Source organism: Rhinopithecus roxellana, chromosome 3, assembly GCF_007565055.1.
Source record: "Rhinopithecus roxellana isolate Shanxi Qingling chromosome 3, ASM756505v1, whole genome shotgun sequence".
Classification (NCBI taxonomy): Eukaryota; Metazoa; Chordata; class Mammalia; order Primates; family Cercopithecidae; genus Rhinopithecus; species Rhinopithecus roxellana.
Window position 1 is genome coordinate 173,339,319 of NC_044551.1, and position 25,412 is coordinate 173,364,730.

Sequence of the window (25,412 nt, forward strand, 5' to 3'; positions counted from 1 at the left end):
GGTGGAGCTTGCAGTGAGCCGAGATTGCGCCACTGCACTCCAGCCTGGGCAACAAGAGTGAAACTCTGTCTCAAAAAAAAAAAGTCATTGAGCTTTACAACCTGTGAACTTTGCGGTAGGAATGTTATTCCTCAACAAAATGTATGTAGCATATTTTGTAAAACTATATATTAAAACCATTTAAAAAGGAAAAAGGAAAATAGACACCCTCCCTTGCAAACACGGCCTGAGCTCCTACTTTGGGCTAAGCATTTTCAAGTGCATGATCTCATTTAATCCACATGACCTCCCTGTGGGTTCATTGTTAAATTGTGTCTGCGTGAGCGATGAGGAGCCTGTGGCTCAGAGAGGTTAAGTGACATGCTCAAGGTCACACAGCCACTGAGAGACAGCTGGGATCTGCCCTTTTTCCAACACACTTGGGACTTTCCAGGCTGTCTCTGTGTCTCCAAGTTCATGTGTTCATTTTGCTCAGGAATGAGGCTGGCCTTTTCTGCCCTGGGGGGTAAGCTCCCCCAGCCTCTTCCACCCCACCCTGACCCCAGAGTGGTTCTAATCTAGGTGCATTTTGCCCCCTCAGCATCCCTTTGTCAGCAGCATCACCAGTAACAAGGCTCTGCGGGAGCTGGTGGCTGAGGCCAAGGCCGAGGTGATGGAAGAGATTGAAGACGGCCGGGATGAGGGGGAAGAGGAGGACGCCGTGGATGCCACCTCCGTAAGGCCAGGGAGAGTGGGGCTTAGTGGGGGCTGGGAGGATGGTATCTCAGCTGGCCCTGCTGGTGTGGGAGGGGCAAGGAAAGCTGGGACTCTGGCTCAGGCAGTTTCTTCCCAGCTCAGAGGTTGCAGATGCCCATGCTCCAGGTAACGTAAGTTGACCTGTGGGCCAGGGCGGGGGGGTGGCGGCAGAGGGTGTTGGCCGGATCCTGATCCTGTGAGTTTTCAGGGGATACCAGGGATCTAGATTTTCACATGAAATCTTCCAATTTTTAAAAGTTGGTAACTGATTCATGGCTTCCCATCCTTTGTTCCCGTCATGGCTCCCATCCCAAATGAGACTGTTTTTAGCTCACTTTGGGATAAATACGTGAGGCTGCATATGGCCACAGGCAACACTCTGGCCCCCCTCTAGCTGTGCTCAGTGCCAAGGAAACCCATGTCTGGGCACATTTGGAACCCTTTTGCAGCTTCAGTGCTTGCTGGATTTAGATTGAAATTAAAGCTGATTTAAATTTGTAAAAACCCTCTGAGCCAAGGAAAACATGTCTGTGGGCTGGATTCTGGCCCGAGCTGTTGCTCTGTAGTCCCTGGTCTTGCTGCTGGGGGAGGCCTCTTCCCAGGGATAGGGTGGCCGTCCCGATGGCTCCCTGTACCTAGAGAAGCAAGGGCTGGGCTTACCCATCACGGGATGGAGCTGGCCCACATCCTTGTGCTGTGGACGGCACTGCGGCTTTCTCAGATTTAATTCAGTCCTGAGTGGAGCCTGAGGCTGGCACAGACCCTCACCAGGGTGAAGAAGGAAAGGCCCGAGGGGCGGGGCAAGCAGAATCATCACAACCACCCCAGACATGCATGGAGCCCCTGGTGGCTGCCGGGCACCACTCTACAGCTCTGACACAGGGTAACCAAGCTCCGTTTTACAGACAGGAAAACTGAGATCGATGCAGTGAAGTGGCTGGCTGAGCCGATAGATGACAGGGCCAGGGGTGGATGTGGAGTAGGAGAACCTCAGTGGGGCCTGGCTCCAGGAGGAGGCGGAAGGCGCTCACACCCAGCCTCATTGTCTACCGGCAGGAGGCTGATCTTTGTCCTGAGGGTAGTGGGAGCCCTGAAGGGTTTCAGGCAGGGACTGGGTACTCTGGAGGTGACAGAATCAGATCTGAGTTTTGGAGCCATCACTGTGGGTGCTGACTAGAAGGTAGATTGGAGTTGCTTCCACCAGCTGCCATAGCTGAGGTTAAAAACCAGTGGCTGGCAAGACCCAAAGGAATGCTGATAGTATAAATCCATTCATACCACGTTTATAAGCAGGCACAGCTCACCTGTAGCACTTAGAGACCACAGAACAGTGACTACGTCAAGAGGTGGGAGAGCATTGCCACTGAGAAGGACGGGGCGGCAGGGGATGGCCCTCTGGGGCAAAGCAGTGGTCCCTTCCTGACCTGGAAAGTGGCTACATGGATACTGACTCTGTTCACCAAGTTGGATGTTTATGTTTTATACACAGGAAGGATGTTCTGTTTCACCATAGCATAGCAACATTTCCAGTACTTTCCACCCAACAAAGACTCTAAAAAACAAAAATGAAGCTGAAAACTTAGTGGCCACGAGGGCTGAATCCAGCCCCCAGACAGGCTTGGCTTGGCCTTTATGTGACTTTTTAAAAAATATGAGTTAGTTGCCACCTAAAAATTAAGAGATGTCCATTAAAAACCTAGATTTCAAACTTGTCTTTAAAAATTGGAAGGTTTTGCTGGGTGCGGTGGCACACACCTGTAATCCCAGCACTTTGGGAGGCCGAGGCAGGCAGATCACTTGAGTCCAGGAGTTTGAGACCAGCCTGGGTGACATATCGAAACCCTGTCTCTACTAAAAAATGCAAATACGCCGGGCGCAGTGGCTCAAGCCTGTAATCCCAGCACTTTGGGAGGCCGAGACGGGTGGATCACGAGGTCAGGAGATCGAGACCATCCTGGCTAACACGGTGAAACCCCGTCTCTACTAAAAAAATACAAAAAACTGGCCGGGCGAGGTGGCGGGCGCCTGTAGTCCCAGCTACTCCGGAGGCTGAGGCAGGAGAATGGCGTAAACCTGGGAGGCGGAGCTTGCAGTGAGCTGAGATCCAGCCACTGCACTCCAGCCCAGGCGACAGAGCGAGACTCCGTCTCAAAAAATAAATAAATAAATAAAAAATGCAAATGTTGACTGGGTGTGGTGGCGTGCACTTGTAGTCCCAGCTACTCAGGAGGCTACTCAGGAGGCTCCTCAGGAGGCTGAGGTGGGAGGACCACTCCCAGGTGGCAGCCTGGGAGGCAGAGGTTCCACTGAGCCAAAATGGCTCCACTGCACTCCAGCCTGGGTGACAGAGCAAGACCCTGTCTCAAAAAAATAGATAAATAAAATAAAAAAATTAAAATTTAAAAACTGGGAAGGTTTGGGCACAGAGGAGCCATTTTCCCACATTGTCACAATTGGTTGGAATGGAGTGGCCACTGACCCCTCCCTATGGGCCGTCAGCTGGCCAGCTGGCCACAGCTGCCTCCTAGGAGGAATAACAGCTATTACATTCAGCTAAGATGGGAGTTGGCGAGGAGATTGCTATGCCTCAAAATAAATAGTAATTTTTTATGGTTAGGCAGTAGGGAGTGATAAAGACCGAGGCTAGGGAGATGTCTGCTCTCCTTTCTTGGCCCTAGCCCACTTCATCTTGAGGGTGTCCGACTCTCTCCATTGCATCTCTGACTCTTGCCTTGAACATGCAGCAGCATGGCCTTGACTATCTTTTTTTTTCTCCTAGACTCTGGAGAACCATACTCAGAACTCCTCTGAGGTGAGTCCGCCAAGCCTCAATGCTGACAAGCCTCTCACGGAGTCATCTTCCACCCCGCTGGCACCCAGCCAGTCTCAGGACAGTGTGAATGAGCCCTGCAGCCAGCCCTCTGGAGACGAATCCCCCCAAACCACCAGTGCCCCAGTCGTGGCCCCTGGAAATGAGAACGGCCTAGCAGTGCCTGTGCCCCTGCGCAAGTCCCGACCTGTGTCAATGGATGCCAGAATTCAGGTAGCCCAGGAGAAGCAAGTTGCTGAGCAGGGTGGGGACCTCAGCCCAGCAGCCAACAGATCTCAAAAGACCAGCCAGAGCCGGCCCAACAGCAGCGCCCTGGAGACCTTGGGTGGGGAGAAGCTGGCCAATGGCAGCCTGGAGCCCCCTGCCCAGGCAGCTCCAGGCCCTTCCAAGAGGGACTCGGACTGCAGCAGCCTCTGCACCTCTGAGAGCATGGACTACGGTACCAATCTCTCCGCCGACCTGTCGCTGAACAAAGAGATGGGCTCTCTGTCCATCAAGGTAACACTGCCTCTCCCACCACGGGCTTGCAGCGAGACCATTGCAGGATGTTCTGCAGCTTCATTTTGCTTTCAAAAGCGTTTAGGGGCTTCCTTGCATTTTAAGTGGTTCATTAGGGAGTTTTGGTTTGATTCATAGTTTAATTTCCAGAATATCTGAGTTCAGTGTGGGATTTAGGAACGTCAAGCAGTTGGTCTGGGTTTAAATTTCAAAGCTTGGTAAAATGTGCTGGTAAAATTTGGGAGCGAGAACTCTCAGGCCTTAGCTACAAATGAATTTCTGTCATTGGGAGGTCAACCACGAGACCCAGCTGGTAACTGGTAAATCCAACTAAAGAAACAGCTCAAAGCTGTCTTCCCTGCCTCCGGGGCCTTTCTGGAGGTGGGCAGTGTTGTCAATGACAGTAGCCACTGCACTAGAGGCCTGGGCGTGAGGCGAACCCTGTACAAGTGCTTTAAAAAGAACAGACAGCCTCCTTCATCCTCTCGCATTACAGACAAGCCGATGGAGGCTCAGAGAAGTGAGGAGCCAGCCCAGGGCCAGGTAGGAGTGGGAAGGTGGTCAGACCCTAGGCTCCGAACTCTAAACTCTCCCAGTGGGAGCCATGGCCTCCTTCTTCTTAGGCAGCTGGAAAGGGCTGACTCCTTTCCTGGCCTCCCCAATAAATCCCAGGGTGTTATTAAACTCACGATGGGTCACCTGACCCTCTACCCAAGGCTCATTTTAGAGGAAATACTGTATGGTTTTGTTTTTCCTTCCCAAATTTACTTGGTGAAAAACACGCAGTAGAGGCTCGAACATATTTGCTAAGCAAAGGGGAGTGACAGGAGCCGCAACGGCCAATCAGCTTTAGGCAGGGAAGGGAAGCACAGTTCCAACAGGCCATGTGACAAGCATGCACAGCGGCTGTTATCTATGAGCAGCGTCTTCCTTTGGACAGGCATCCTGCCACTTTTCGTCCTAAAGACACTAGGTGAACAAAAGGGTTTTTTGTTTGGCTTTTTAATGAGATAGACCCACCTAGAGTAGGGGCTCCCCTGCTCTTCTCAAGGCTGTGGAGAATGTTCCTGGTTGACTGCAGTGTGTCAGGGACTTCAGGCTGTTCTAATGAGAGTCCCCCGCTGCGCCAGCACCCCCGGGCGTGACTAGGAGCCTGTTCCTTCAGGGATGGAGGCCCCCTGGCCAGGAGCAATTCTCAGCAGAGGGCTGTGGCTGTGGATGCCCTTTCTTCGCCTCCACTCTCACTCCTGCCAGCCTCCACTTCTCACCGCCGGTCTGACCCATCCTGCCTGGGTCCTGGCACATGTGAGCTGGCCACCATAGAGAGATGAGAGTCGGGCATGCTGGGTCTATGCTGATGCTGTCCAGCGCCCCTGGGCGAGGTGCAATGGGCAGGAGACGGGCCCAGACTTCAGGGAGCAAGAACAGTCTGCCCCTCTTGACTTAGCAGGAGTGGGGCTCAGCATCCTGCCACGCTGGTTCCTTACTCTTCTTTCAGGGGCTGGGAGGCCCTTCGTTAGGAACAGGGCTGGGCTACACCAAAAAGAGTCTTTGGGCCAGGCGCTGTGGCTCTCGCCTGTAATCTCAGGACTTTGGGAGGCCGAGGCGGGTGGATCACGAGGTCAGGAGTTCAAGACCAGCCTTACCAACATGGTGAAACCCTGTCTCTACTAAAAAAAAAAAAAATTAAAAAATTAGCCTGGCATGGCCGGGCGCAATGGCTCATGCCTCTAATCCCAGCACTTTGGGAGGCCGAGGCGGGTGGATCACGAAGTAAAGAGATCGAGACCATCCTGGCCGACATGGTGAAACCCTGTCTCTACTAAAAATACAAAAGTTAGCCGGGCGTGGTGGCAGGCACCTGTAGTCCCAGCTACTCGGGAGGCTGAGGCAGGAGAATTGCTTCAATCTGGGAGGCGGAGGTTACAGTGAGCCAAGGTCGTGCCACTGCGCTCCAGCCTGCCAATAGAGTAAGACTCCATCCCCGCCCCCTCCCAAAAAAATTAGCCAGGCGTGGTGGCGCATGCCTGTAATCCCAGCTACTCAGGAGGCTAAGGCAGGAGAATCGCTGAACCCGGGAGGCAGAGGTTGCTGTGAGCTGAGACTGCGCCACTGCACTCCAGCCTGGGCGACAGAGCGAGACTCCATCTAAAAAAAGAGGAGCTTTTGAAATCAGCCAAGAGGCCAGAGGCAGTGGGCAGAGTGGGAGGGTTATGGGGACACCTTCAGAATCAGAGCTGAGAACTTCCAGAGGGAACCACGTATTATGACACACTGACACCTCCAGGATTCCGGGTGGCACCTGCACAACCACTTGTGGCATGTGCGATTCCTCGCAGTAAAAGATCACGATGATGCATAATCTCACAGTGGCTCCCAGCAGGTGGGGAGTTCAGGCCAGGTCAGCTTTGGCTGCCAAACCAGTTATGAAAACAGCCTTTAATTTTTGAGCTCCTTGGGATTTTGGCACCATGCGCGAGGGTTGTGTGTGGTCTGCAATAATAACCGTCAGAAAGAAATGCCAAGCATGGAACGTGCGTTGGGAGTGGGCACTGCTCTGTGGATCCACCGTGTGTTCTCTTTTTTTTTTTTTTTTTTTTGAGACGGAGTCTCGCTCTGTCACCCAGGCTGGAGTGCTGTGGCTGGATCTCAGCTCACTGCAAGCTCCGCCTCCCGGGTTCATGCCATTCTCCTGCCTCAGCCTCCCGGGTAGCTGGGACTACAGGCGCCGCCACCTCGCCCGGCTAATTTTTTGTAGCTTTTAGTAGAGACGAGGTTCCACCGTGTTAGCCAGGATGGTCTCGATCTCCTGAGCTCATGATCCGCCCGTCTCGGCCTCCCAAAGTGCTGGGATTACAGGCTTGAGCCACCGTGCCCGGCCACCGCGTGTTCTCTCATTGGATCTTCACAACCGCCCTGGGAGGCAAGTAGTGTGATTATCCTCCCTGAACAGGTGAGGAAGCTGAGGCTCAGACAGGACAAGAAGCTGGCCCAGAGACACAGAGCCAGTAAGTGGTGGAGTGAGGGTTAGAACGCAGCTCTTTCTGACACCATGTCCTGGATGCATGAGAGGTGCTGGCAGCAAGGTGGGGGAGGCCTCAGCACAGTGTCCGAAGACTGAGACCTGGGAAAGGCAAGGGAATAAGCTCAGACCCTCCAGCTCCTGGGTTAAGTTGAGGCAAGAGGGAAGATGGATAGCTACATCTCTCTGGGGGTGGTGCTGAAGCTGTGGGCCCAGCAGAGCTGTGGCCTCACCTGCCGTGGCAGGTCGTCCTTAGCTGCAATTCTGAGACTTGTTTAATGGTTTTCCCTGGCCAGGACCCGAAGCTGCACAAAAAAACCCTCAAGCGGACACGCAAATTTGTGGTGGATGGTGTGGAGGTGAGCATCACCACCTCCAAGATCATCAGCGAAGATGAGAAGAAGGATGAGGAGATGAGATTTCTCAGGCAAGCCTGGGAAGGGCCACCAGTGGTGGTAAGAGGGTGGGGCTGTGGTAAGAGGAGTGGGCGTTGGCGAGAGGGCTGTCTGTCTACAGCATGAAGTGGGGGAATCAAGGAGACAAAAGGAAACTCATTTTGCCTTAGATCCTGCACTCCCCCATCTATCCAACCATTCATCTATCTATCCACCCATCCATTCATTTATTCACCCATCTATCCCCCTGTTCACCTGTCTATTCATCTATCCACCCATCTCTCTACCCACTCTTCCACCCACTCACCCCTCCACCCATCCACCTATCTACCTACTCACCTTTCCATCCATCCATCCAACTGTGCACCCATTCATCTACCCGTCTACTTAATCATCCATCCTTCCATTCATTTATCCACCCATCTATCCACCTACTCAGCTATCTGCCTGTCCATCTATCCACCCAGTCGTTCACCCATCCATTCATCCATCCATCCATCCATCCGTTCATCCATCCGTCCATCCATCCATCCATCCATCCATCCAGTCATCTACTCATTCATCTACCCACTCACTCACCTTCCATTTATCCATCTAACCATCCACCCATCCATCTACTCACTCACCATTCCATCCTTCCCTCCATCTGCCCAAGTATCCATCTGTTTATCTATCCATCCACCCAATCACCCATCCGTCCATTTATTCTTCCATTCATTTATCTATCCATCCATCTATTTATGTCCTCCCTATCTACCTTTCCATCTGTCCACCCAGTCATCCACCCAGTCACCCGCCATCCACCCACCACCCATCTACCCATTCAGCCCTCCACCTATCTACCTAACCATTTATCCATCTATCCATCCATGTATCCACCAACCCACCAGGTTGGAGACAAGGTGGTGACACAAATAGATAAGGCCATTGCCCTTGTAGAACTTAACACCTAATGGGCCAACATACAGTACACAAGATAATCCCTGATTGTCCTACGTGCCGTGAAGGAAGTAACAGGTGACATGATGGTGAGTGCTTGGAGTGGGGAAGGCTGCTCCAAGGGAAGGCCCTGAGCCAGGCCTAAAGGATAAGGGGAGGAGAGCTCGGGGAGCCCAAGGGAAACTGCAGTTGCTGAGACCCTGAGTAATAACTACTCAGCTTCTTTAAGGGGGACTGGTGGAGGGAGACAGGGAGATCTTGACTCTCTGGGCAGGCTCTGGGCTCAGGCTGGGGCAGTGGCCGGGAAGAGGGAAAAACATGATCAGATTTGACCTACATTTTGGAGGCAAAACCAGTGAGCTGGTGAAAGATTGGAACAGGGAGGAAGGTGTGAGGTGAAGCTGTTTGCTGGGATCCGTCTTTATACTTTTCAGTTCTTCATCCCCCACTTGTAGCCCTCCTTCGGGAGACCCTATTACCACATTTTGTAAACAAAGGAGGAAACACTGTTTCTGGGCAAGTAAGTCACTTGCCCCGGGTCTTCCAGTTGGGCAGGGGTAAAGTTGGGATTCCAACGGGGTCTGTCTGTGTGAGAATTCCTTCAGGTTTCACTGGACCGTGTAGCTGGCAGGGGTTGGGGGGAGCTTAACACTTAGGGACGCCGTGGAGCCACGGAGTTCCCTGGGGGCCAGGCCTTTGCAGGGTAAATTCATAGTTAGTGTAGAGAAAATTTCTGGAACATTAATCACATGTTTTTATACATGTGAATTAAAAATTTTTAAATTTTATTTATTTATTTTTATTTTTTGAGACGGAGTCTCGCTCTGTCGCCCAGGCTGGAGTGCAGTGGCGTGATCTCAGCTCAGTGCAACCTCTGCCTCCTAGGTTCAAGCAATTATCCTGCCTAAGCCTCCTGAGTAGCTGGGACTATAGGTGCTCGCCACCATGCCCCACTAATTTTTGTATTTTTGGTAGAGACGGGATTTCACCATATTGGCCAGGCTGGTCTCGAACTCCTGACCTTGTGATTTGCCTGCCTCGGCCTCCCAAAGTGCTAGAATTACAGGTGTGAGCCACCATGCTCGGCCTAATATTCATATTCTTTTAAAAGCATAAGCATGCAGGCGGGCACAGCAGCACACACCTGTAATTTCAGCACTTTGGGAGGCTGAAGTGAGAGGATTGCTTGAGCCCAGGAATTCGAGACCATCCTGGGCAACATAGTGTCTCTACAAAATATTTTAAAATTAGCTGGGCACATACCTGTAGTCCCAGCTACTCGGGAGGTTGAGGTGGGAGGATCACTTGAGCCTAGGAGGTCAAGGCTGCAGTGAGCTGCGATCATGCTACCCCACTCTAGCCTGGGCAACAGAGCAAGACACTGTCTCTCAAAAATAAATTTTAAAACTAAATTGTAAAAAATAAAAGCATAGGCCAGGCGCATTGGCTCGCACCTGTAATCCCAGCACTTTGGGAGACCTAGGCGAATGGATCACCTGAGGTCAGGAGTTCGAGACAAGCCTGGCCAACATGGCAAAACCTGGTCTCTACTAAAAATTCAAAAATTAGCCAGGCGTGGTGACGGGTGTCTATAATCCCAGCTACTCGGGAGGCTGAGACAGGAGAATCACTTGAATCCAGGAGGTGGAGGTTACAGTGAGCCGGGATTGTGCCACTACACTCCAGCCTGGGCGACAGAGTGAGATTCTGTCTCAAAATAAAAATAAAAATAAATAAATAAATAAATAAGCCAAAACCAAATAAAAGAAGTTTTAAATGTTCTGGATCACTTCTCCCTCTGGGAACAGGGAGAGGAAAGACAGATTTTTCACTAGTTAGTGTGGTATCTGCATACACCACACACATACACACACACACTGGTGTCATCTGTGTGGATTGGGAGGCTAGGGCACAGGTTGTTTTGGCAGATGACACCACCTTCTGTTCTAATGGTCACCTCAGAGGCACTCTGGACTCTGAGCTTCAGCCTCAAGAGGTGGGTTTTCATCACCTCCCCTCTGGGCAGTGGAAGTTCCCAGGGATAAAATTCTAGATTGGCCACACCCCATGAAGAAGCAGTGCTCTCCGGCCCTGGCTGTGGGTCCCCACCCACCTCCTAAGCAGAGCCGCTGTGTGCTACTCAGGGTCAAAAGGTGAGACTTGGAGGAGGTGAAGAGGTGCTCGTCAGGAATCAGGATTTTCTCGTTTGCCTGCCGTGGTCTGGAGGTCTGAGCAGCTGTAAACCAGGCCCGGCTGCCAGACCCCAGGGGTGTGGATGGCCCTGATCATTCCCTGCTGGCCCAGGCCCCTGGCCATACCTGACCCCTGGCATTTTTGGAGAATTGGGTCACACCTCGGCTTTTGAACTATGTGGTTGAGCATTTATCACATTCCCAGACTAACGAGGCTTCCGGGCAGAGCTCTTCCTGTCCCTCCCTAAAACCACTTCTGCCGTTCCCTTGCCTTTGAGCCCCAGTCTTCTCCTTGCCTGCCTTTTCTTCTGAGAGCACAGGTGGGCCAGGGAGCGCTTAGAGTCTGGCTGCCTGCCTTCTTTCTGTACTCCTTTTTATGCTTTTTGTCAGTTCTTCTCTAAACCTTAGTTTCTCTTGAGTCAGGATTTCCATTTCCTCATTAACACTCTCAAAAACTGCCTCTTCTCTTCTCGCTTTCCAGAGAAGCAGAGGCTCAGTCTTCCCTCTGTGGCTGTAGAAAGCATCTCTGGCTTTTCCCAGAGGCAGGGCAGCCATTGCCTCTTCTTCCTTGGTACAATTCGAGCAGTTGCCACTTACAGAGTGCTGGTCATGTGCCACGTGGGCACCTGACCTGTGTCATCTCATTTATCCCTCAAAGGACCCAAGCGGTAAAGATCGTTAGCCTCATTTTGCAGAGGAGGGAATGAGTGCCACGAGCATGAGTGACTCTCCAAGAGGTCACCCAGCTGGAAAGCTGACTAAGCCTAGATTCAGTCGGCCTCCCAAAGTGCTGGGATTACAGGTGTGACCCCAGAGAATGTGCTTGGCCTCACTGCACTGCCCAACCCCTCCTTGTGCTGCTCTTGGGGGGCAGTTCTGTAAGCAGTTATGGTCCCTCCGAGCCATGAGGAAGGCCGCTGGGGTCAGAACGTGGCCTCATGGGAATCAGCATGGCACTGCACTGGACTAGGACCCAGGCCTCACGGACCCCGACCCCAAGAGGCCGCCAGGAGTCCCCAGTTCAGTCAGGAAGTCCAGGTTCTTTCTGTAGTAGTTTGATTTTTTTTTCTGATTATATAAATGACATGTAGCAATTTTTTCTTTTATTTTTTTTTTTTTGAAACAGAGTCTGACAGAGTGCAGTGGCACAATCTCGGCTCACTGCAACCTCTGCCTCCCAGATTCACACCATTCTCCTGCCTCAGCCTCCGAGTAGCTGGGATTACAGACGTGCACCACCACACCTGGCTAATTTTTGTATTTTTTGTAGATGGGGTTTCACTATGTTGGCCAGGCTGGTTTTGATCCACCAACCTCGGCCTCCCAAAGTGCTGGGATTACAGGTGTGAGCCACCACACCCGGCCTACATAGCAATTTTTAATGGATTTGCTCATTAAGAAACATGGTTAACACTTGGGGCTTATCCCTCCAGTATTTTTTCTGTGAGTACACACATATACATACTGGCAATATAGATATAAAATTAGGGCATGTGGCTTAGGTCAATTTTTTTTCTTTTTTTAACACAGGATCTTGCTCTGTTGCCCAGGCTGGAGTGCAAGTGGCATAGTCATGGCCCACTGCAGCCTGGACCTCCTGGGCTCAAATAATCTTCTAGCCTCAGCCTTTTAAGTAGCTGGGACCACACAGATGCACCCCCATGCCCAGCTAATTTTTGTCTTTTGGGCAGAGATGAGGTCTCACTGTGTTGCCCAGGCTGCTCTCGAACTTCTGAGCTCAAGTGATCCAATTCGGCCTCCCAAAGTGCTGGGATTATAGGCCTGGGCCACCACATATGGCCTACGTAAAATTTTTATTTTTTAGCAGGTAATAAAGGTTGAACATCCCAAATCAAAAAATCCAAAATCCAAAATGCTCCAAAATCTGCAACTTTTTGAGCACTGACATCAGATTCTCACTGGAACATTTCGGACTTCAGATTTTCAGATTAGGGTTGCTCGTTCAGGAAGTATAATATTCTAAAATCTAACAAAATCTGAAACCCAAAACACTTTTGGTCGCAAGCTTTTTCGGTAAAGGATACTCGACCTGTGGAAGATCATGGTTCAAATTTTTTTTTTTTTTTTTTTTTTTTGGTGAGACAGAGTCTCGCTCTGTCGCCCGGGCTGGAGTGCAGTGGCCGGTTCTTAGCTCACTGCAAGCTCCGCCTCCCGGGTTTATGCCATTCTCCTGCCTCAGCCTCCGAGTAGCTGGGACTACAGGTGCCCGCCACCTTGCCCGGCTAGTTTTTTGTATTTTTTTAGTAGAGACGGGGTTTCACCGGGTTAGCCAGGATGGTCTCGATCTCCTGACCTCGTGATCCGCCCGTCTCAGACTCCCAAAGTGCTGGGATTACAGGCTTGAGCCACCGCGCCCGGTGGTTCAAAATTTTTTTAAAAAAAGAAAGAAGATAAACAGTGAAAAATTTCCCTCCCTCATTTTCTACCAGAAATCCAGTTCTCTTTCCTGCGTTAGTGTTTTATGATTTAATCCTTCCAGAGATACTAGAAAAGTAAACAATACATATATGTGTGAACAGACAGATATTGCTGTCCTTTTTTCTCCCAGATAAGATGGCATAAGAGACCTATTCTTTAATGTCTTGCTTTTTTTTAACCTAGAGATTATTCCATATCTGTTCATAAATATTATTATTATTATTATTATTTGAGACAGAATTTTGCTCTTGTTGCCCAGGCTGGAGTGCAATGGCACAATCTCGGCTCACTACAGACTCCACCTCCTGGGTTTAGGTGATGCTCCTGCCTCAGCCTCCCCAGTAGCTGAGATTACAGGCATGCACCACCACGCCTGGCTAATTTTGTATTTTTAGTAGAGATGGGGTTCTCCAAGTTGGTCAGGTTGGTCTTGAACTCCCGACCTCAGGTGATCTGCCCTCCTCGGCCTCCCAAAGTGCTGGGATTACAGGTGTGAGCCACCGTGCCTGGCCGAATTATTTTTATTTTTAATAGATGTTTCCTTATGTAATTAAACATTTTCTAAAACTTGATATTTTTTTTTTTTTTGAGACGGAGTCTCGCTCTGTCGCCCAGGCTGGAGTGCAGTGACCGGATCTTGGCTCACTGCAAGCTCCACCTCCCAGGTTTACGCCATTCTCCTGCCTCAGCCTCCCCAGTAGCTGGGACTACAGGTGCCCGCCACCTCGCCTGGCTAGTTTTTTTGTATTTTTTTAGTAGAGACGGGGTTTCACCGGGTTAGCCGGGATGGTCTCGATCTCCTGACCACGTGATCCGCCCGTCTCGGCCTCCCAAAGTGCTGGGATTACAGGCTTGAGCCACCGCGCCCGGCCGATTTTTTTAAGGTTGTATAGAATTCCATCATACCGATATACTTTATTTACATAGACCTATATTGATGGACATTTGCTTCCAATTTTTTACTAAATAACATTGATTTTAAATAACTGCATATTCTTTTTTTTTTCCTTTTTTTGTGGTGGTGGTGTTGAGATGGAGTTTTGCTCTTGTAGCCCAGGCTGGAGTGCAATGGCATGATCTCGGCTCACTACAACCTCCACCTCCCAGGTTCAAGTGATTCTCCTGCCTCAGCCTCCTGAGTAGCTGGGAGTACAAGTGCATGCCACTATGTCCAGCTAATTTTTGTATTTTTAGTAGAGGTGGGGTTTCGCCGTGTTGGCCAGGCTGGTCTCGAACTCCAGACCTCAGGTGATTCTTCTGCTTTGGCCTCCCAAAGTGCTGGGATTACAGGTGTGAGCCACGATGCCTGGCTGACTATTGTTATTCAGTGGTCTTGTGCATCTATAAATATTTCTTTAAAATCAGCATCCAGAAGTGAAACTACTGTGTCAAAAGACATAAACTTATTACCAAATTGTCCTCCAGAAATGTACCAGTTTCTACCGTCAAATTTTCTACATCATGAAAATGTAGTTTCTACATCAAATTTTCTGCATCATGTTTTCTACATCATGAAATTATGGTTTCTTTTTAATTTGTCTTTTATATCTATATAGGTGATTCTAAAATTTCTTTTTATCTTTTGCTTCATGTCTGTTCATGTTCTTTGCCACTTTTTTTGGTTAGGATAGTCTTCCTTTTTATTGATTTGTAGGTACCCTTTATTTATTATTAAGGTTTTGTCCATCAATAAATATCAAATGAAGCCTGAGTTCTAGTCATGCCTATGACCAAGACTTGTGTGATTTTGCTCCATGATCCAACCCTCAGTGTTACAAGCTGCAAATATTGTGATCCCTGAGGCCAGTTTCTTACTATGACATATCTGTATCCTTTAACCTTTCAGGCGCCAGGAACTCCGAGAGCTTCGGCTGCTCCAGAAAGAAGAGCATCGGAACCAGACCCAGCTGAGTAACAAGCACGAGCTGCAGCTGGAGCAAATGCACAAACGTTTTGAACAGGAAATCAACGTGAGTGCAAGAAAAGATGGGACCCTGGAGGGCTTCTTGCCTCTGTGTGTTCTCTCAGTGGAAGCTACATAGTGGGAATGATTGGGTAGTGGAGAGTAATTCACAATTACCCAATTCCTGGAGGCTTCCTGATCTTGTTAGGCGGTGACTTGTTAACACAGAATCCCGTGAAGGTCACAGTGATCCCGAGTCCCACGGGAGGATCTCCAGAGGGGAAATAACCTTTACTGAGCACCGTGCAACAACACATGGTCTGGTCTCCCATTTGCAGATGAGGAAATGGAGACTCAGGCTAAGTAACTTGCCCCAGGTCACACAGCAAGGGGGTGGTGGAGCTGGGATTCAAGCCTAGGTCTGATCACAGGCTCTGAGTTCTCCCCATCCCACTCCCCATGTCCCTCCCAGGTACAAAGTGACTTTGCTGAATTTCTCGGAATTTCTGCTCCTTTCAGGCCAAGAAGAAGTTCTTTGACGTGGAATTAGAGAACCTGGAGCGTCAGCAGAAGCAGCAAGTGGAGAAGATGGAGCAAGACCATGCCGTACGCCGCCGGGAAGAGGCCAAGCGGATCCGCCTGGAGCAGGATCGGGACTACGCCAGGTTCCAAGAGCAGCTCAAACTGATGAAGAAAGAGGTGAGTGTGTGCTGGGCGGGGGCAGGGGCAGCTCGGAGTATTAGTGCCTTCTTGGTTGCAAGTGATTGTGGCCCCAACTCAACCTCACCTTGGCCACAAAGGGGTATGGCTGAAGAGCTCGGGAGCAGGTGAGCCTGGATCTGTGTGCCCAAGCTGCGCCACGAGGAGTCACTTCTCCATCCTGTGAACTCTGCTTTCCTCTGTGTTGCTGTGGCTTAGGGCAGGCCCTCACCGTGTGGCCTCAGGCAGCTTCCTTTACATCCTCCTAGCTTAGCAACCCCTGCTGAGAAAGAGCTGGGAATAAGGAAGGCCTGGTGGCCCAGGAGAATTTGAGATGCTGTTCCCAGAAGGGCCAGTGGGTGCTGGGTGGGTGGGCACATACAGCGTGCCCTCTACGCTCCACCCTCTCTACCTCCTCCTTCTCCCCGTGTTGGAAGGGGAAGGGGAGGGTGGAAGGAGGAGTCTGGTCCTGAGGCACATCTCTTGGGCTGCTCTGGAGAGAGGCATCTGGGTGTCAAAGAACAGCCTATGCCTCCCTTTGTGGAGGACGGAGACAAGCAGGAACACCAGGGCAGGCTGTCCCCTGTCTCCCAGCTGGCAGCAGTGGATGAGCAGCCTCTGAGGGTGGTCCTCAGGACCTCAGAGCCCAGATTCCATGGTGGACATGACATTTGGGGCATCCCAGAGGCCTTGGGCAGCTGCCTCTGGGAGCCAGGGCTCCTGGCCAGCTGAGCAGTTGAGGCAGTCACCTTAAGCACAGATGTACCTCGGAGATACCACAGGTTTGGTTCCATACCCCTGCAATAAAGTGAATAAAAAATAAAGCCAGTCAGTATTCAGTAAACCATGCTGTACACAGATGTGCTGTCACCTGGGCTTTGTGGCTCCATTTTTAGAGCACAGGCAGAGTAGATTTAGCCTGATTTTTTTTTTTTTTTTTTGGAGATGGAGTCTTGCTCTGTCACCGAGGCTGGAGTGCAGTGGTGCAGTCTCGGCTCACTGCAACCTCTGCCTCCTGGGTTCAAGCAGTTGGTCTGCCTCATCCTCCCAAGTAGCTGGGACTACAGGCGTGCACCACCACGCTTGGCTAATTTTTGTATTTTTAGTAGAGATGGGGTTTCACCATATTGGCCAGGCTGGTCTCAAACTTCTGACCTCATGATCTGCCCGCCTTGGCCTCTCAAAGTGGTGGGATTTCAGGCATGAGCCACCGCGCCCAGCTTAGCATGATTCTTAAGGGCCCCTAGGATTTTCAAAATGGTAAATGAGCATTGGCTTAAACTTCAAGTCATCATCAGCATTAACCCCTAACAAGAGAATCAGCCTGTCCTTTGAAGCTTTGAAGCCAGGCATTGACTTCTCCTCTGTAGCTTTGAGAGTCCTAGATGGCATCTTCTACCAAGAGAAAGCTGTTTCATCTATACTGAAAATCTGTTGTTTAGTGCAGCCACTTTCATCAATGATCTTAGCTAAGTCTTCAGGATAACTCACTGCAGCTTCTCCATCAGCACTTGCTGCTTTACCTTGCACTTTCATGTTACGGAGTTGGCATCTTTTCTTGAACATCATGAACCAGCCTCTGCTAGCTTCCAGCCTTTCTTCTTCAGCTTCCTCACCTCTCTCAGCCTTCACAGAATTGAAGAGTTAGGGCCTTGCCCTGGATTGGGCTTTGGCATAAGGGAGTGTTGTAGCTGGTTTATCTTCTACCCAGATCACTCAAACTTTATCTCAGCATAGGCCGTTTTGCTTTCTCATCATTCATGTTCATTGGAGTAGCACTTTTATCTTTCGAGAACTTTTCCTTTGTATTCACAGCTTGGCTGACCGTCTGGTGTAGGAGGCCTAGCTTTTGACCCAGTAAATTTTCTCCATGCCTTTCTCACTAAGCTTCATCATTTCTAGCTTTTGATTTAAAGTGAGAGACATGGCAACTCCTGCTTTCACGTGAACACTTGGAGGCCATTGTAGGGATATTAATTGGCCTCATTTCAATATCGTTGTGTCTCGGAGAATAGGGAGGCCTGAGGATAGGGGAAGAGACAGCAGAAAGGCCAGTCTGTGGAGCAGTCAGGTCACATTCAACATCGATTGATTAAGTTTGCTGTCTTATATGGGCTCCTGGCACCCTATAACAATTACAGTAGTGACATCAGACGTCACTCATCACAGGTCGTCATAATAGAGATAATAATAATGAAAAAATGTGAAATATTGCGAGAATTACCAAAACGTGGACAGGAAGTGAGAACATGCTTTTGGAAAAATGACGCTGATAGACTTGCTCGACACAGAGTTGCCACAAACCTTCAATTTGTAAAAATCACAGTATCTGCAAAGTGTAATAAAGTGAAGCATGAAAAAATGAGGTATACCTGCACAACATTTCAGAGGACCCAAAAACTCAGTCAACAAGATAAAATAAATTTTAATGCAGCCGGGCGCTGTGGCTCACACATGTAATCCCAGCACTTTGGGAGGCCCAGCCGGGCGGATCACTCGAGGTCAGGAGTTCAAAACCAGTCTGGCCAACATGGTGAAACCGCATCTTTACTAAAAATACAAAAAAATTACTCGGGCGTGGTGGCGGGTGCCTTAATCCCAGCTACTCGGGAGGCTGAGCAGGAGAATTGCTCGAACCCAGGAGGCAGAGGTTACAGTGAGGCGAGATCACGCCATTGCAATCCAGCCTGGGCAACAAGAGCAAAACTCCATCTCAAATATATATATATATATAAATATATATTTATAAATATATAAATATCTATATTTATAAATATATAAATATAGATATATATAAATATATAAATATATATAAATAAAACAGCTACCAACATGCTAGGGAAGCATATAGACTGGCTGACTAGAGATCTAGAGAGACCTGCTTTAAACGGGTCTGGGAAAGCCTCTCAGTGTTTGACACGTAAACTGAGTACAGAAGGATGCTGGCAGGCCTAAGAACCTTCCAGGAGGGTGGGATAGCACCTGCAAAGGCCCTGAGGTATGGGAAAGAGCTTGGAGTGTTCAAAGAGCTGGAAAACCATCCATGTAGCAGGAGCTTAGGAAGCAAAGGGGAGATTGGCACAAGATGGAATCAGACAGGTAGGCAGAGACCAGCTCACGTAGGGCAGTGGGCCACAGGCAGGAGTGTGCTATTTTAATAATCCTGTTAACATCCAGTCCTTACATAGATGTTTTAGCATTAAATGAGAAGTACATTCAGGGTTAGACGCAGTATCTGCTCGGAATAAGAGCTGGGTAGATGCCCATTCCCTCCTTGGCTCTGCGCCCTGTCACACGTGCACATCTTGTGTGTGTGTGTGTGTGTATGTGTGTGTGTGTGTGTATAAGGACTTGTACGAGTGGAAGAGAGAGGAGGCGACTGAGGAAGTTGCCTAGTTTAGGAGGGGGTGGGGGACGCCGCAGATCTCCTCACCCTTTCCCAGAACATGCCCTTAACAAAGTTGGACTTCTCACCAGCAGGGCTCCAGGAAGGCTCTCAAGCCTGCCGCTGAACGCTGAGGCAGAGTGTGGGATTTGGCACCTGGGGTTCTAATCACATTCAGTTTTTTAAAATATCTTTTTCTTTGGGTGTTTTTCTTCAAGAAGTTTTCATGGAAAGAAAAAGCTTAACTTCTTTGCTCTTTTGGCTTTTTTTTGTTTTGTTTTGTTTTTTTAAATGATGAGGCTGGAGTGCAGTGGTGCAATCACAGGTCGCTGCAGCCTTGAACTCCTGGGCTCAAGTGATCCTCCTGCCTAGGCCTCCTGAGTATTTGGGACCCTGCTAATGTTTTAAAAAAAATTTTTTGTAGGAATGGGGGTCTCACCTATTTGCCCAGGCTGGTCTTGAATTCCTGGCCTCAAGTGATCCTCCTGCCTAGGCCTCCTGAGTATTTGGGACCCTGCTAATGTTTTAAAAAAAATTTTTTGTAGGAATGGGGGTCTCACCTATTTGCCCAGGCTGGTCTTGAATTCCTGGCCTCAAGTGATCCTCCTGCCTTGGCCTCCCAAAGTGTTGGGATTACAGGCGTGAGCCATTGCACCCAGACTCTTTTGGCTTTTTGAGGAGGACAGGGCTCACACCATTTAGTAAGACAGTGTCCCAGTTACTGGTCTTTTTGTGTAGACAAACTTGCTTGCTTTGATTCTGCAGCTCACTTATGTAACAGATAGCAATGGCAGGAGGCCAGTGAGAGGGTTTGCCCCATGGCAACCCCAGATATCCCAGATAGCACTGTCTTGCCATTGCCTTCTCCACACTCCTAAGAACTCCTTCTCTATTCCAAAGGTCATGTGAGGGCTGCAAGATGCTGGGTGAGGAAGTAGGAATTCCAAGTAGGAATGGGAGGTCTGGCTCATTGCCCTTGACATAGTAGTTAGGATGCAGCAGCAGGGGTGAAGGACAAAATTAGAAGGGATGAGACCCCCCCGCCCCAGGTGAGCAGCCTCTGAACTACCTACAGATGCATCAGCAATTCCAGTGCTGCAACAGACTAATTCACACATGGATGCTGGAGAGGGAGACCATACACAGATGCAACAGGCACTTTCCTTTAACCAGCCCAGAGCAAGGAAGAGTGTACCTGTCCATTTCCCTACGATCTATTCAGTGTCATAATTTAAATTCAGGCATGGAAAACACACACCAAAAAAATAAAATAAAATTTGAGAAGCCTCCTGGGACCCTCTTCAGAATTACAGCAATTGGTGTGGAATATTTATCATGCTAATCACTTTTCAATAAGGAGATATGTATATAGGAACAATAATTATTAGCAAGGTAGTCGAACCTATTTATTCTTCGTGTCAATTTCTTTTTTTTTTTTTGAGACGGAGTCTCGCTCTGTCACCCAGGCTGGAGTGCAGTGGTGCTATCTTGGCTCACTGCAAGCTCCGCCTCCTGGGTTCACACCATTCTCCTGCCCCAGCGTCCCGAGTAGCTGGGACTACAGGCACCCGCCACCATGCCTGGCTAATTTTTTATGTTTTTAGTAGAGATGGAGTTTCACCATGTTAACCAGGATGGTCTCAATCTCCTGACCTCGTGATCCGCCCACCTTGGCCTCCCAAAGTGCTGGGATTACAGGTGTGAGCCACCGCGCCCGGCCATTCATGTCAATTTCAAGTAATTTACTACATCTTCCTGTATATATGCATATATGCATATACAATTAATGTGGATACATTCTTACAACTCTGTAAGAAGGGACTTGATGGTCTGCTACTCAGTTCCTATAAACCCAGTAATCTTTAGCATCCATGAGAAACTGGCTTGACAGTTGTAACTCCTTAGATCACTGAAATCTGAAAACAAACCTAACCAGTCTTGAAGGAAATCTTTCCAGAACTCTGTTTCCCTGCCTTCCCAGGCAAAGTTCATTAAACAGAATTTAGCTATTAAATAGTTTGGATCTCCATAACACCACAGAATTGTAACCCTCAAAGGATCCCTAAAGAAATTTTAGTTGAAAGCCAGATTGTTTTTCCTGATGAGAAAATAAGGAACTCTAACAAGTTCAATAACTTTTCTGAAGACATGTAGCTGGACTAGAATGCAGGTTTTCTGACATCCAGCAGAATGCAGTTCCCCGCCCCTGCCTCTCAGCAGATCTCAGCGGGAGAGCAGTGCTGGTATGTGAATGTCCTCGGGGGATACTGATCGATGGAAGTCCTGTGCCCCTTTGTCAAGTGGCCCCATGTGGCTCTACTTTTACTGTTCCTTTGCCTTCGCCCTCCATGGTCAATGGTGTGACGTTTCTTAGTGTTTTCAGTGCCTTTGGCAGAAATCCTTTGCTAAACTGCTGCTTCTAATCTTCCGTCCTGGAAAATCAAGAAATCATGCTTGAAACAGCACAATTTTAAGCTCATGAGGCCTTTAAATTGTATGATGCCTGAGATGGTGCTGTCGAAAGGCGTTTTGGCAGACACCGCAGCCAGATGCTGAACTAGGGTTATATAGCATCTCCAAGGCGACCCTTTGATGTGGAAGCAGAAGTGGCACAAATAAGATTTTAGATATTTTGCTGGGACTTCTAAGACAGTGATTCTCAACCAGGGACTGCTTTGTTCCATAGGGGCCAATTGGTAATATCTGGAAACATTTTGGTTGTCACCACTGGGGAAGCAAAGGAGAGGTGCTACTGGCATTGAGCAGGTAGAAGCCAGGGATGCTGCTAACTTCCTAAAATTCACAGGACAACCCCCACAACAAATGCACAGGGCAGCCCCCACAATAAAGAATTCTCCACCCACAAGGTCAGTAGTGCTGAAGTTGCAAAACCCTGATCTAAGACCATTAAGGCCAAAGAACATAGGAGAAGGATTCAGATTACAAATCTAAGACCATGAAAAAAAAAAATCCAAGAGTTGAAAGAAGAGACAATGAAGAATAGCTGCTGGGATTTTGGGGTCAGATGCTAAGTGCATGTTTGACTTTATGAGAGACTGCCAGACTGTTCCAAAAAGGGCTGGATCATTTTACATCACAATGAAGTGCAAGAGTTCCAGTTGCTCCATGTCCTCACCATGTCCTCACCAGCACTTGCAACTGTCAGGTTTTTTTCATTGTGGTTTTTAATTCACATTTCACTAACAACTAATGATTTGAGTATCTTTTTGTGTGCTCACTTACTACCCATAAGTATTTATTTTATTTTATTTTATTTATTTATTTATTTATTTATTTATTTATTTATTTATTTATCTATTTTGAGATGCAGTTTTGCTCTTGTCACCCAGGCTGGAGTGCACTGGCACGATCTTGGCTCACTGCAGGCAAACTCCACCTCCCAGATTCACGCCATTCTCCTGCGTCAGCCTCCCGAGTAGCTGGGACTACAGGCACCCGCCACCACGCCTGGATGATTTTTTGTATTTTTAGTAGAGACAGGGTTTCACCGTGTTAGCCAGGATGGTCTTGATCTCCTGACCTCAAGTGATCTACCTGCCTCGGCCTCCCAAAGTGCTGGGATTACAGGCATGAGCCACCGCACCTGACGCTTTTTATTTTTTTATTGCTTTATTGTGCTAGCCAGGATCTCCAGCAGGATGTTGAGTAGGAATAGTAGAGAGGACATCTTTGCCTTGTTCCCCATTTTAAGGGGAAGGCATTCAATATTTCATCATTAAGTATGATGTTAGCAATAGGACTTTTTTTTTTTTTTTTTGAGACAGAGTCTCGCTCTGTCGCCCGGGCTGGAGTGCAGTGGCTGGATCTCAGCTCACTGCAAGCTCCGCCTCCCGGGTTTACGCCATTCTCCTGCCTCAGCCTCCCGAGCAATAGGACTTTTTATAGCTGCCCTCATCGGATTAAGAAAGTCTCTTTCTACAGATGCAGAAGCTGAGGTTAAAAAGAAAGAAAAGAGGCCGGGCGTGGTGGCTCACGCCTGTAATCCCAGCACTTTGGGAGGCCGAGGTGGGTGGATCACAGGGTCAGGAGATCGAGACCATCCTGGCTAACACGATAAAACCCCGTCTCTACTAAAAATACAAAAAATTAACTGGGCGTTGTGGCGGGCGCCTGTAGTCCCAGCTACTCGGGAGGCTGAGGCAGGAGAATGGCGTGAACCTGGGAGGCGGAGCTTGCAGTGAGCTGAGATTACGCCACTGCACTCCAGCCTGGGTGACAGAGCGAGACTCCGTATCAAAAAAGAAAAGAAAAAAGTTTTTTAAAGTCTCCTATTCCTAGTATGCTAATCGATTTTATTATGAATAGGTGTTGAATTTTGTCAAATGGGTTTCATACATCAATTGATATAATCATACGGTTTTTCTTCTGTTAGTCTGTTAATATAAATTATGTTGCTTGATTTTAAAATATTGCATCAGCTTTGCCTTTTTGGGGTAAGAACCACTTGGTTATTGTATATTTTCCTTTTTCTATATTACTGGACTCAATTTGCTGACATTTTGGTGAGGATTTTGGGCTCTATGGTCATAAGGGATGTTGATCTGGTTTTGTTGACAGCTGTTGTGATACCTCGGTTCCTGTCTTCTTGGCTTTAAGGAATTTAAACATGAGACACACAGCAAAGGAGCTGCAGCATAGAGTCGTTTATTGCAAAAGAAAAATAGTATTTTGAAAGTTAGGTATAGAATAGACAGTATACCCTGAGAGAGAGAATTCAGAGTGGGCTGCTTATAAGGATGAGACAGCAAAGACTGGCACAAGGGAGACTCTTTTAATGGGAGTCTTACATGATGAGTCATAAGTAGGTGGGAAGAGGTGTTGCCAGGAAGCATGTTCTGTGTGGTCCTCTGGGTGCGCATGTGTAGTAGCTGTACATGCTTGTTCGTATGTCACTGTCTCATTAGCATCTTAAACCTCTACCTGGGGTGTGTTTTTTACTATTAATAATGAACAAAGAGTCAGTCTGAGGACAGGTAAAATCAAAATGTGCATGCTCTCTACAGAGAAAATTCCCTACTAAAGATAGCTGTGCTTGAATGAGCTCAATTACAATGAGAATGCTGAGGCTTATGGTGTTGACCGTATGGTCCCCATAGTTGCTGTGTCCAGAGAACCTGGTCATTTTTTTTGACTACCTATCCTGCCTCAGTTTTAGTTATCTATTTCTTCTTTTTAATTTTTTTTATTTTTTAACTTTTCCTTGTTACATGGCCTTCCAATACCTATTTCTTTTCTCATTTTTTTTTTTTTTTTTGAGAGAGTCTCACTCTGTCGCCCAGGCTGGAGTGCAGTGGTAAAATCTCAGCTCACTGCAACCTCTGCCTCCCAGGTTCAAGCGATTCTCCTGCCTCACCCTCCTGAGTAGCTGGGATTACAGGTGCGTGCCACCATGCCTGGCTAATTTTTTTTGTATTTTTAGTAGACACGGGCTCTCACCATGTTAGCCAGGCTGGTCTTAAACTCCTGACCTCGGGTGATCCACCCGCCTCAGCTTCCCAAAGTGCTGGGATACAGGCATGAGCCACCGCGCCTGGCCTGTTTCTTCTTAAGTAAGCTTTAGTAGTTTCTGTCTTTCAAGGAATTTGTAGATTTCATTTTAATGCTCAAATTTATTGGCATTAAATATTTCCTGACTATCCTTTGAATGCCTGTAGCATCTGTAGTGATGTTCTTTCTTTCATCCCGCATACTGGTATTTTGTGTTGCCATCTTCTCCTCCCCGTCCTCCTTTTCCTCTCCTCCTCCTTCCCTGTCAGTCTGACTAATTGTTTATTAATTTTTTTGACCTTCTCAACGAACCAGCTTTTGGTTTCATTGATTTTTCTTTTCAGTGTTATTGATTTCTGCTGTTATATTAGGCTTGGGTTTAAATTGCTCTTCTTTTTATGGTTTCTTAATGTAGACGCTCATTTAGAACATTGATTTGAGACTATTCTTTAAGCACTTAATGCCATAAATTTCACTTAATGCTATAAATGGAGCACTGTTTTGGCTTCATTCCACAAATCTTTATATGTTGTATTTTCATTTTTATTCAATACCAATTACTTTTTAATTTCCTTTGCAACTTCCTCTTTGACCCAGGTTATTTAAAAGCTTGTTGTTTAATTTTAAAATGTTTTGGGGCTCTCATATCTTTCTCTTGTTATTTAGTTTGATTTCATTATGATCAAATCAAATAATATATATATTTTATATATATATAATATATATATTATTATTATTATTTTTTGAGATGGAATTTTGCTCTTGTTCCCCAGGCTGGAGTACAACGGCATGATCTTGGCTCACTGCAACCTCTGCTTCCTGGGTTCAAGTGATTCTCCTGCCTCAGCCCCCCAAGTAGCTGGGATT

At 48.2% G+C, this 25,412-nt stretch overlaps 1 protein-coding gene across 1 annotated transcript in view; it reads left to right on the forward strand.

Moving 5' to 3' along the window:
• Positions 1–25,412, forward strand: part of STK10 (serine/threonine kinase 10) — a 153,707-nt gene that overhangs the window by 98,113 nt on the left and 30,182 nt on the right. Inside the window, exons 8-12 of the mRNA XM_010373315.2 lie at positions 581–715; positions 3,515–4,063; positions 7,382–7,512; positions 14,897–15,020; positions 15,473–15,652. Coding sequence (XP_010371617.1) covers positions 581–715; positions 3,515–4,063; positions 7,382–7,512; positions 14,897–15,020; positions 15,473–15,652 — 1,119 coding nt within the window. The remainder of the gene's footprint in view (positions 1–580; positions 716–3,514; positions 4,064–7,381; positions 7,513–14,896; positions 15,021–15,472; positions 15,653–25,412) is intronic.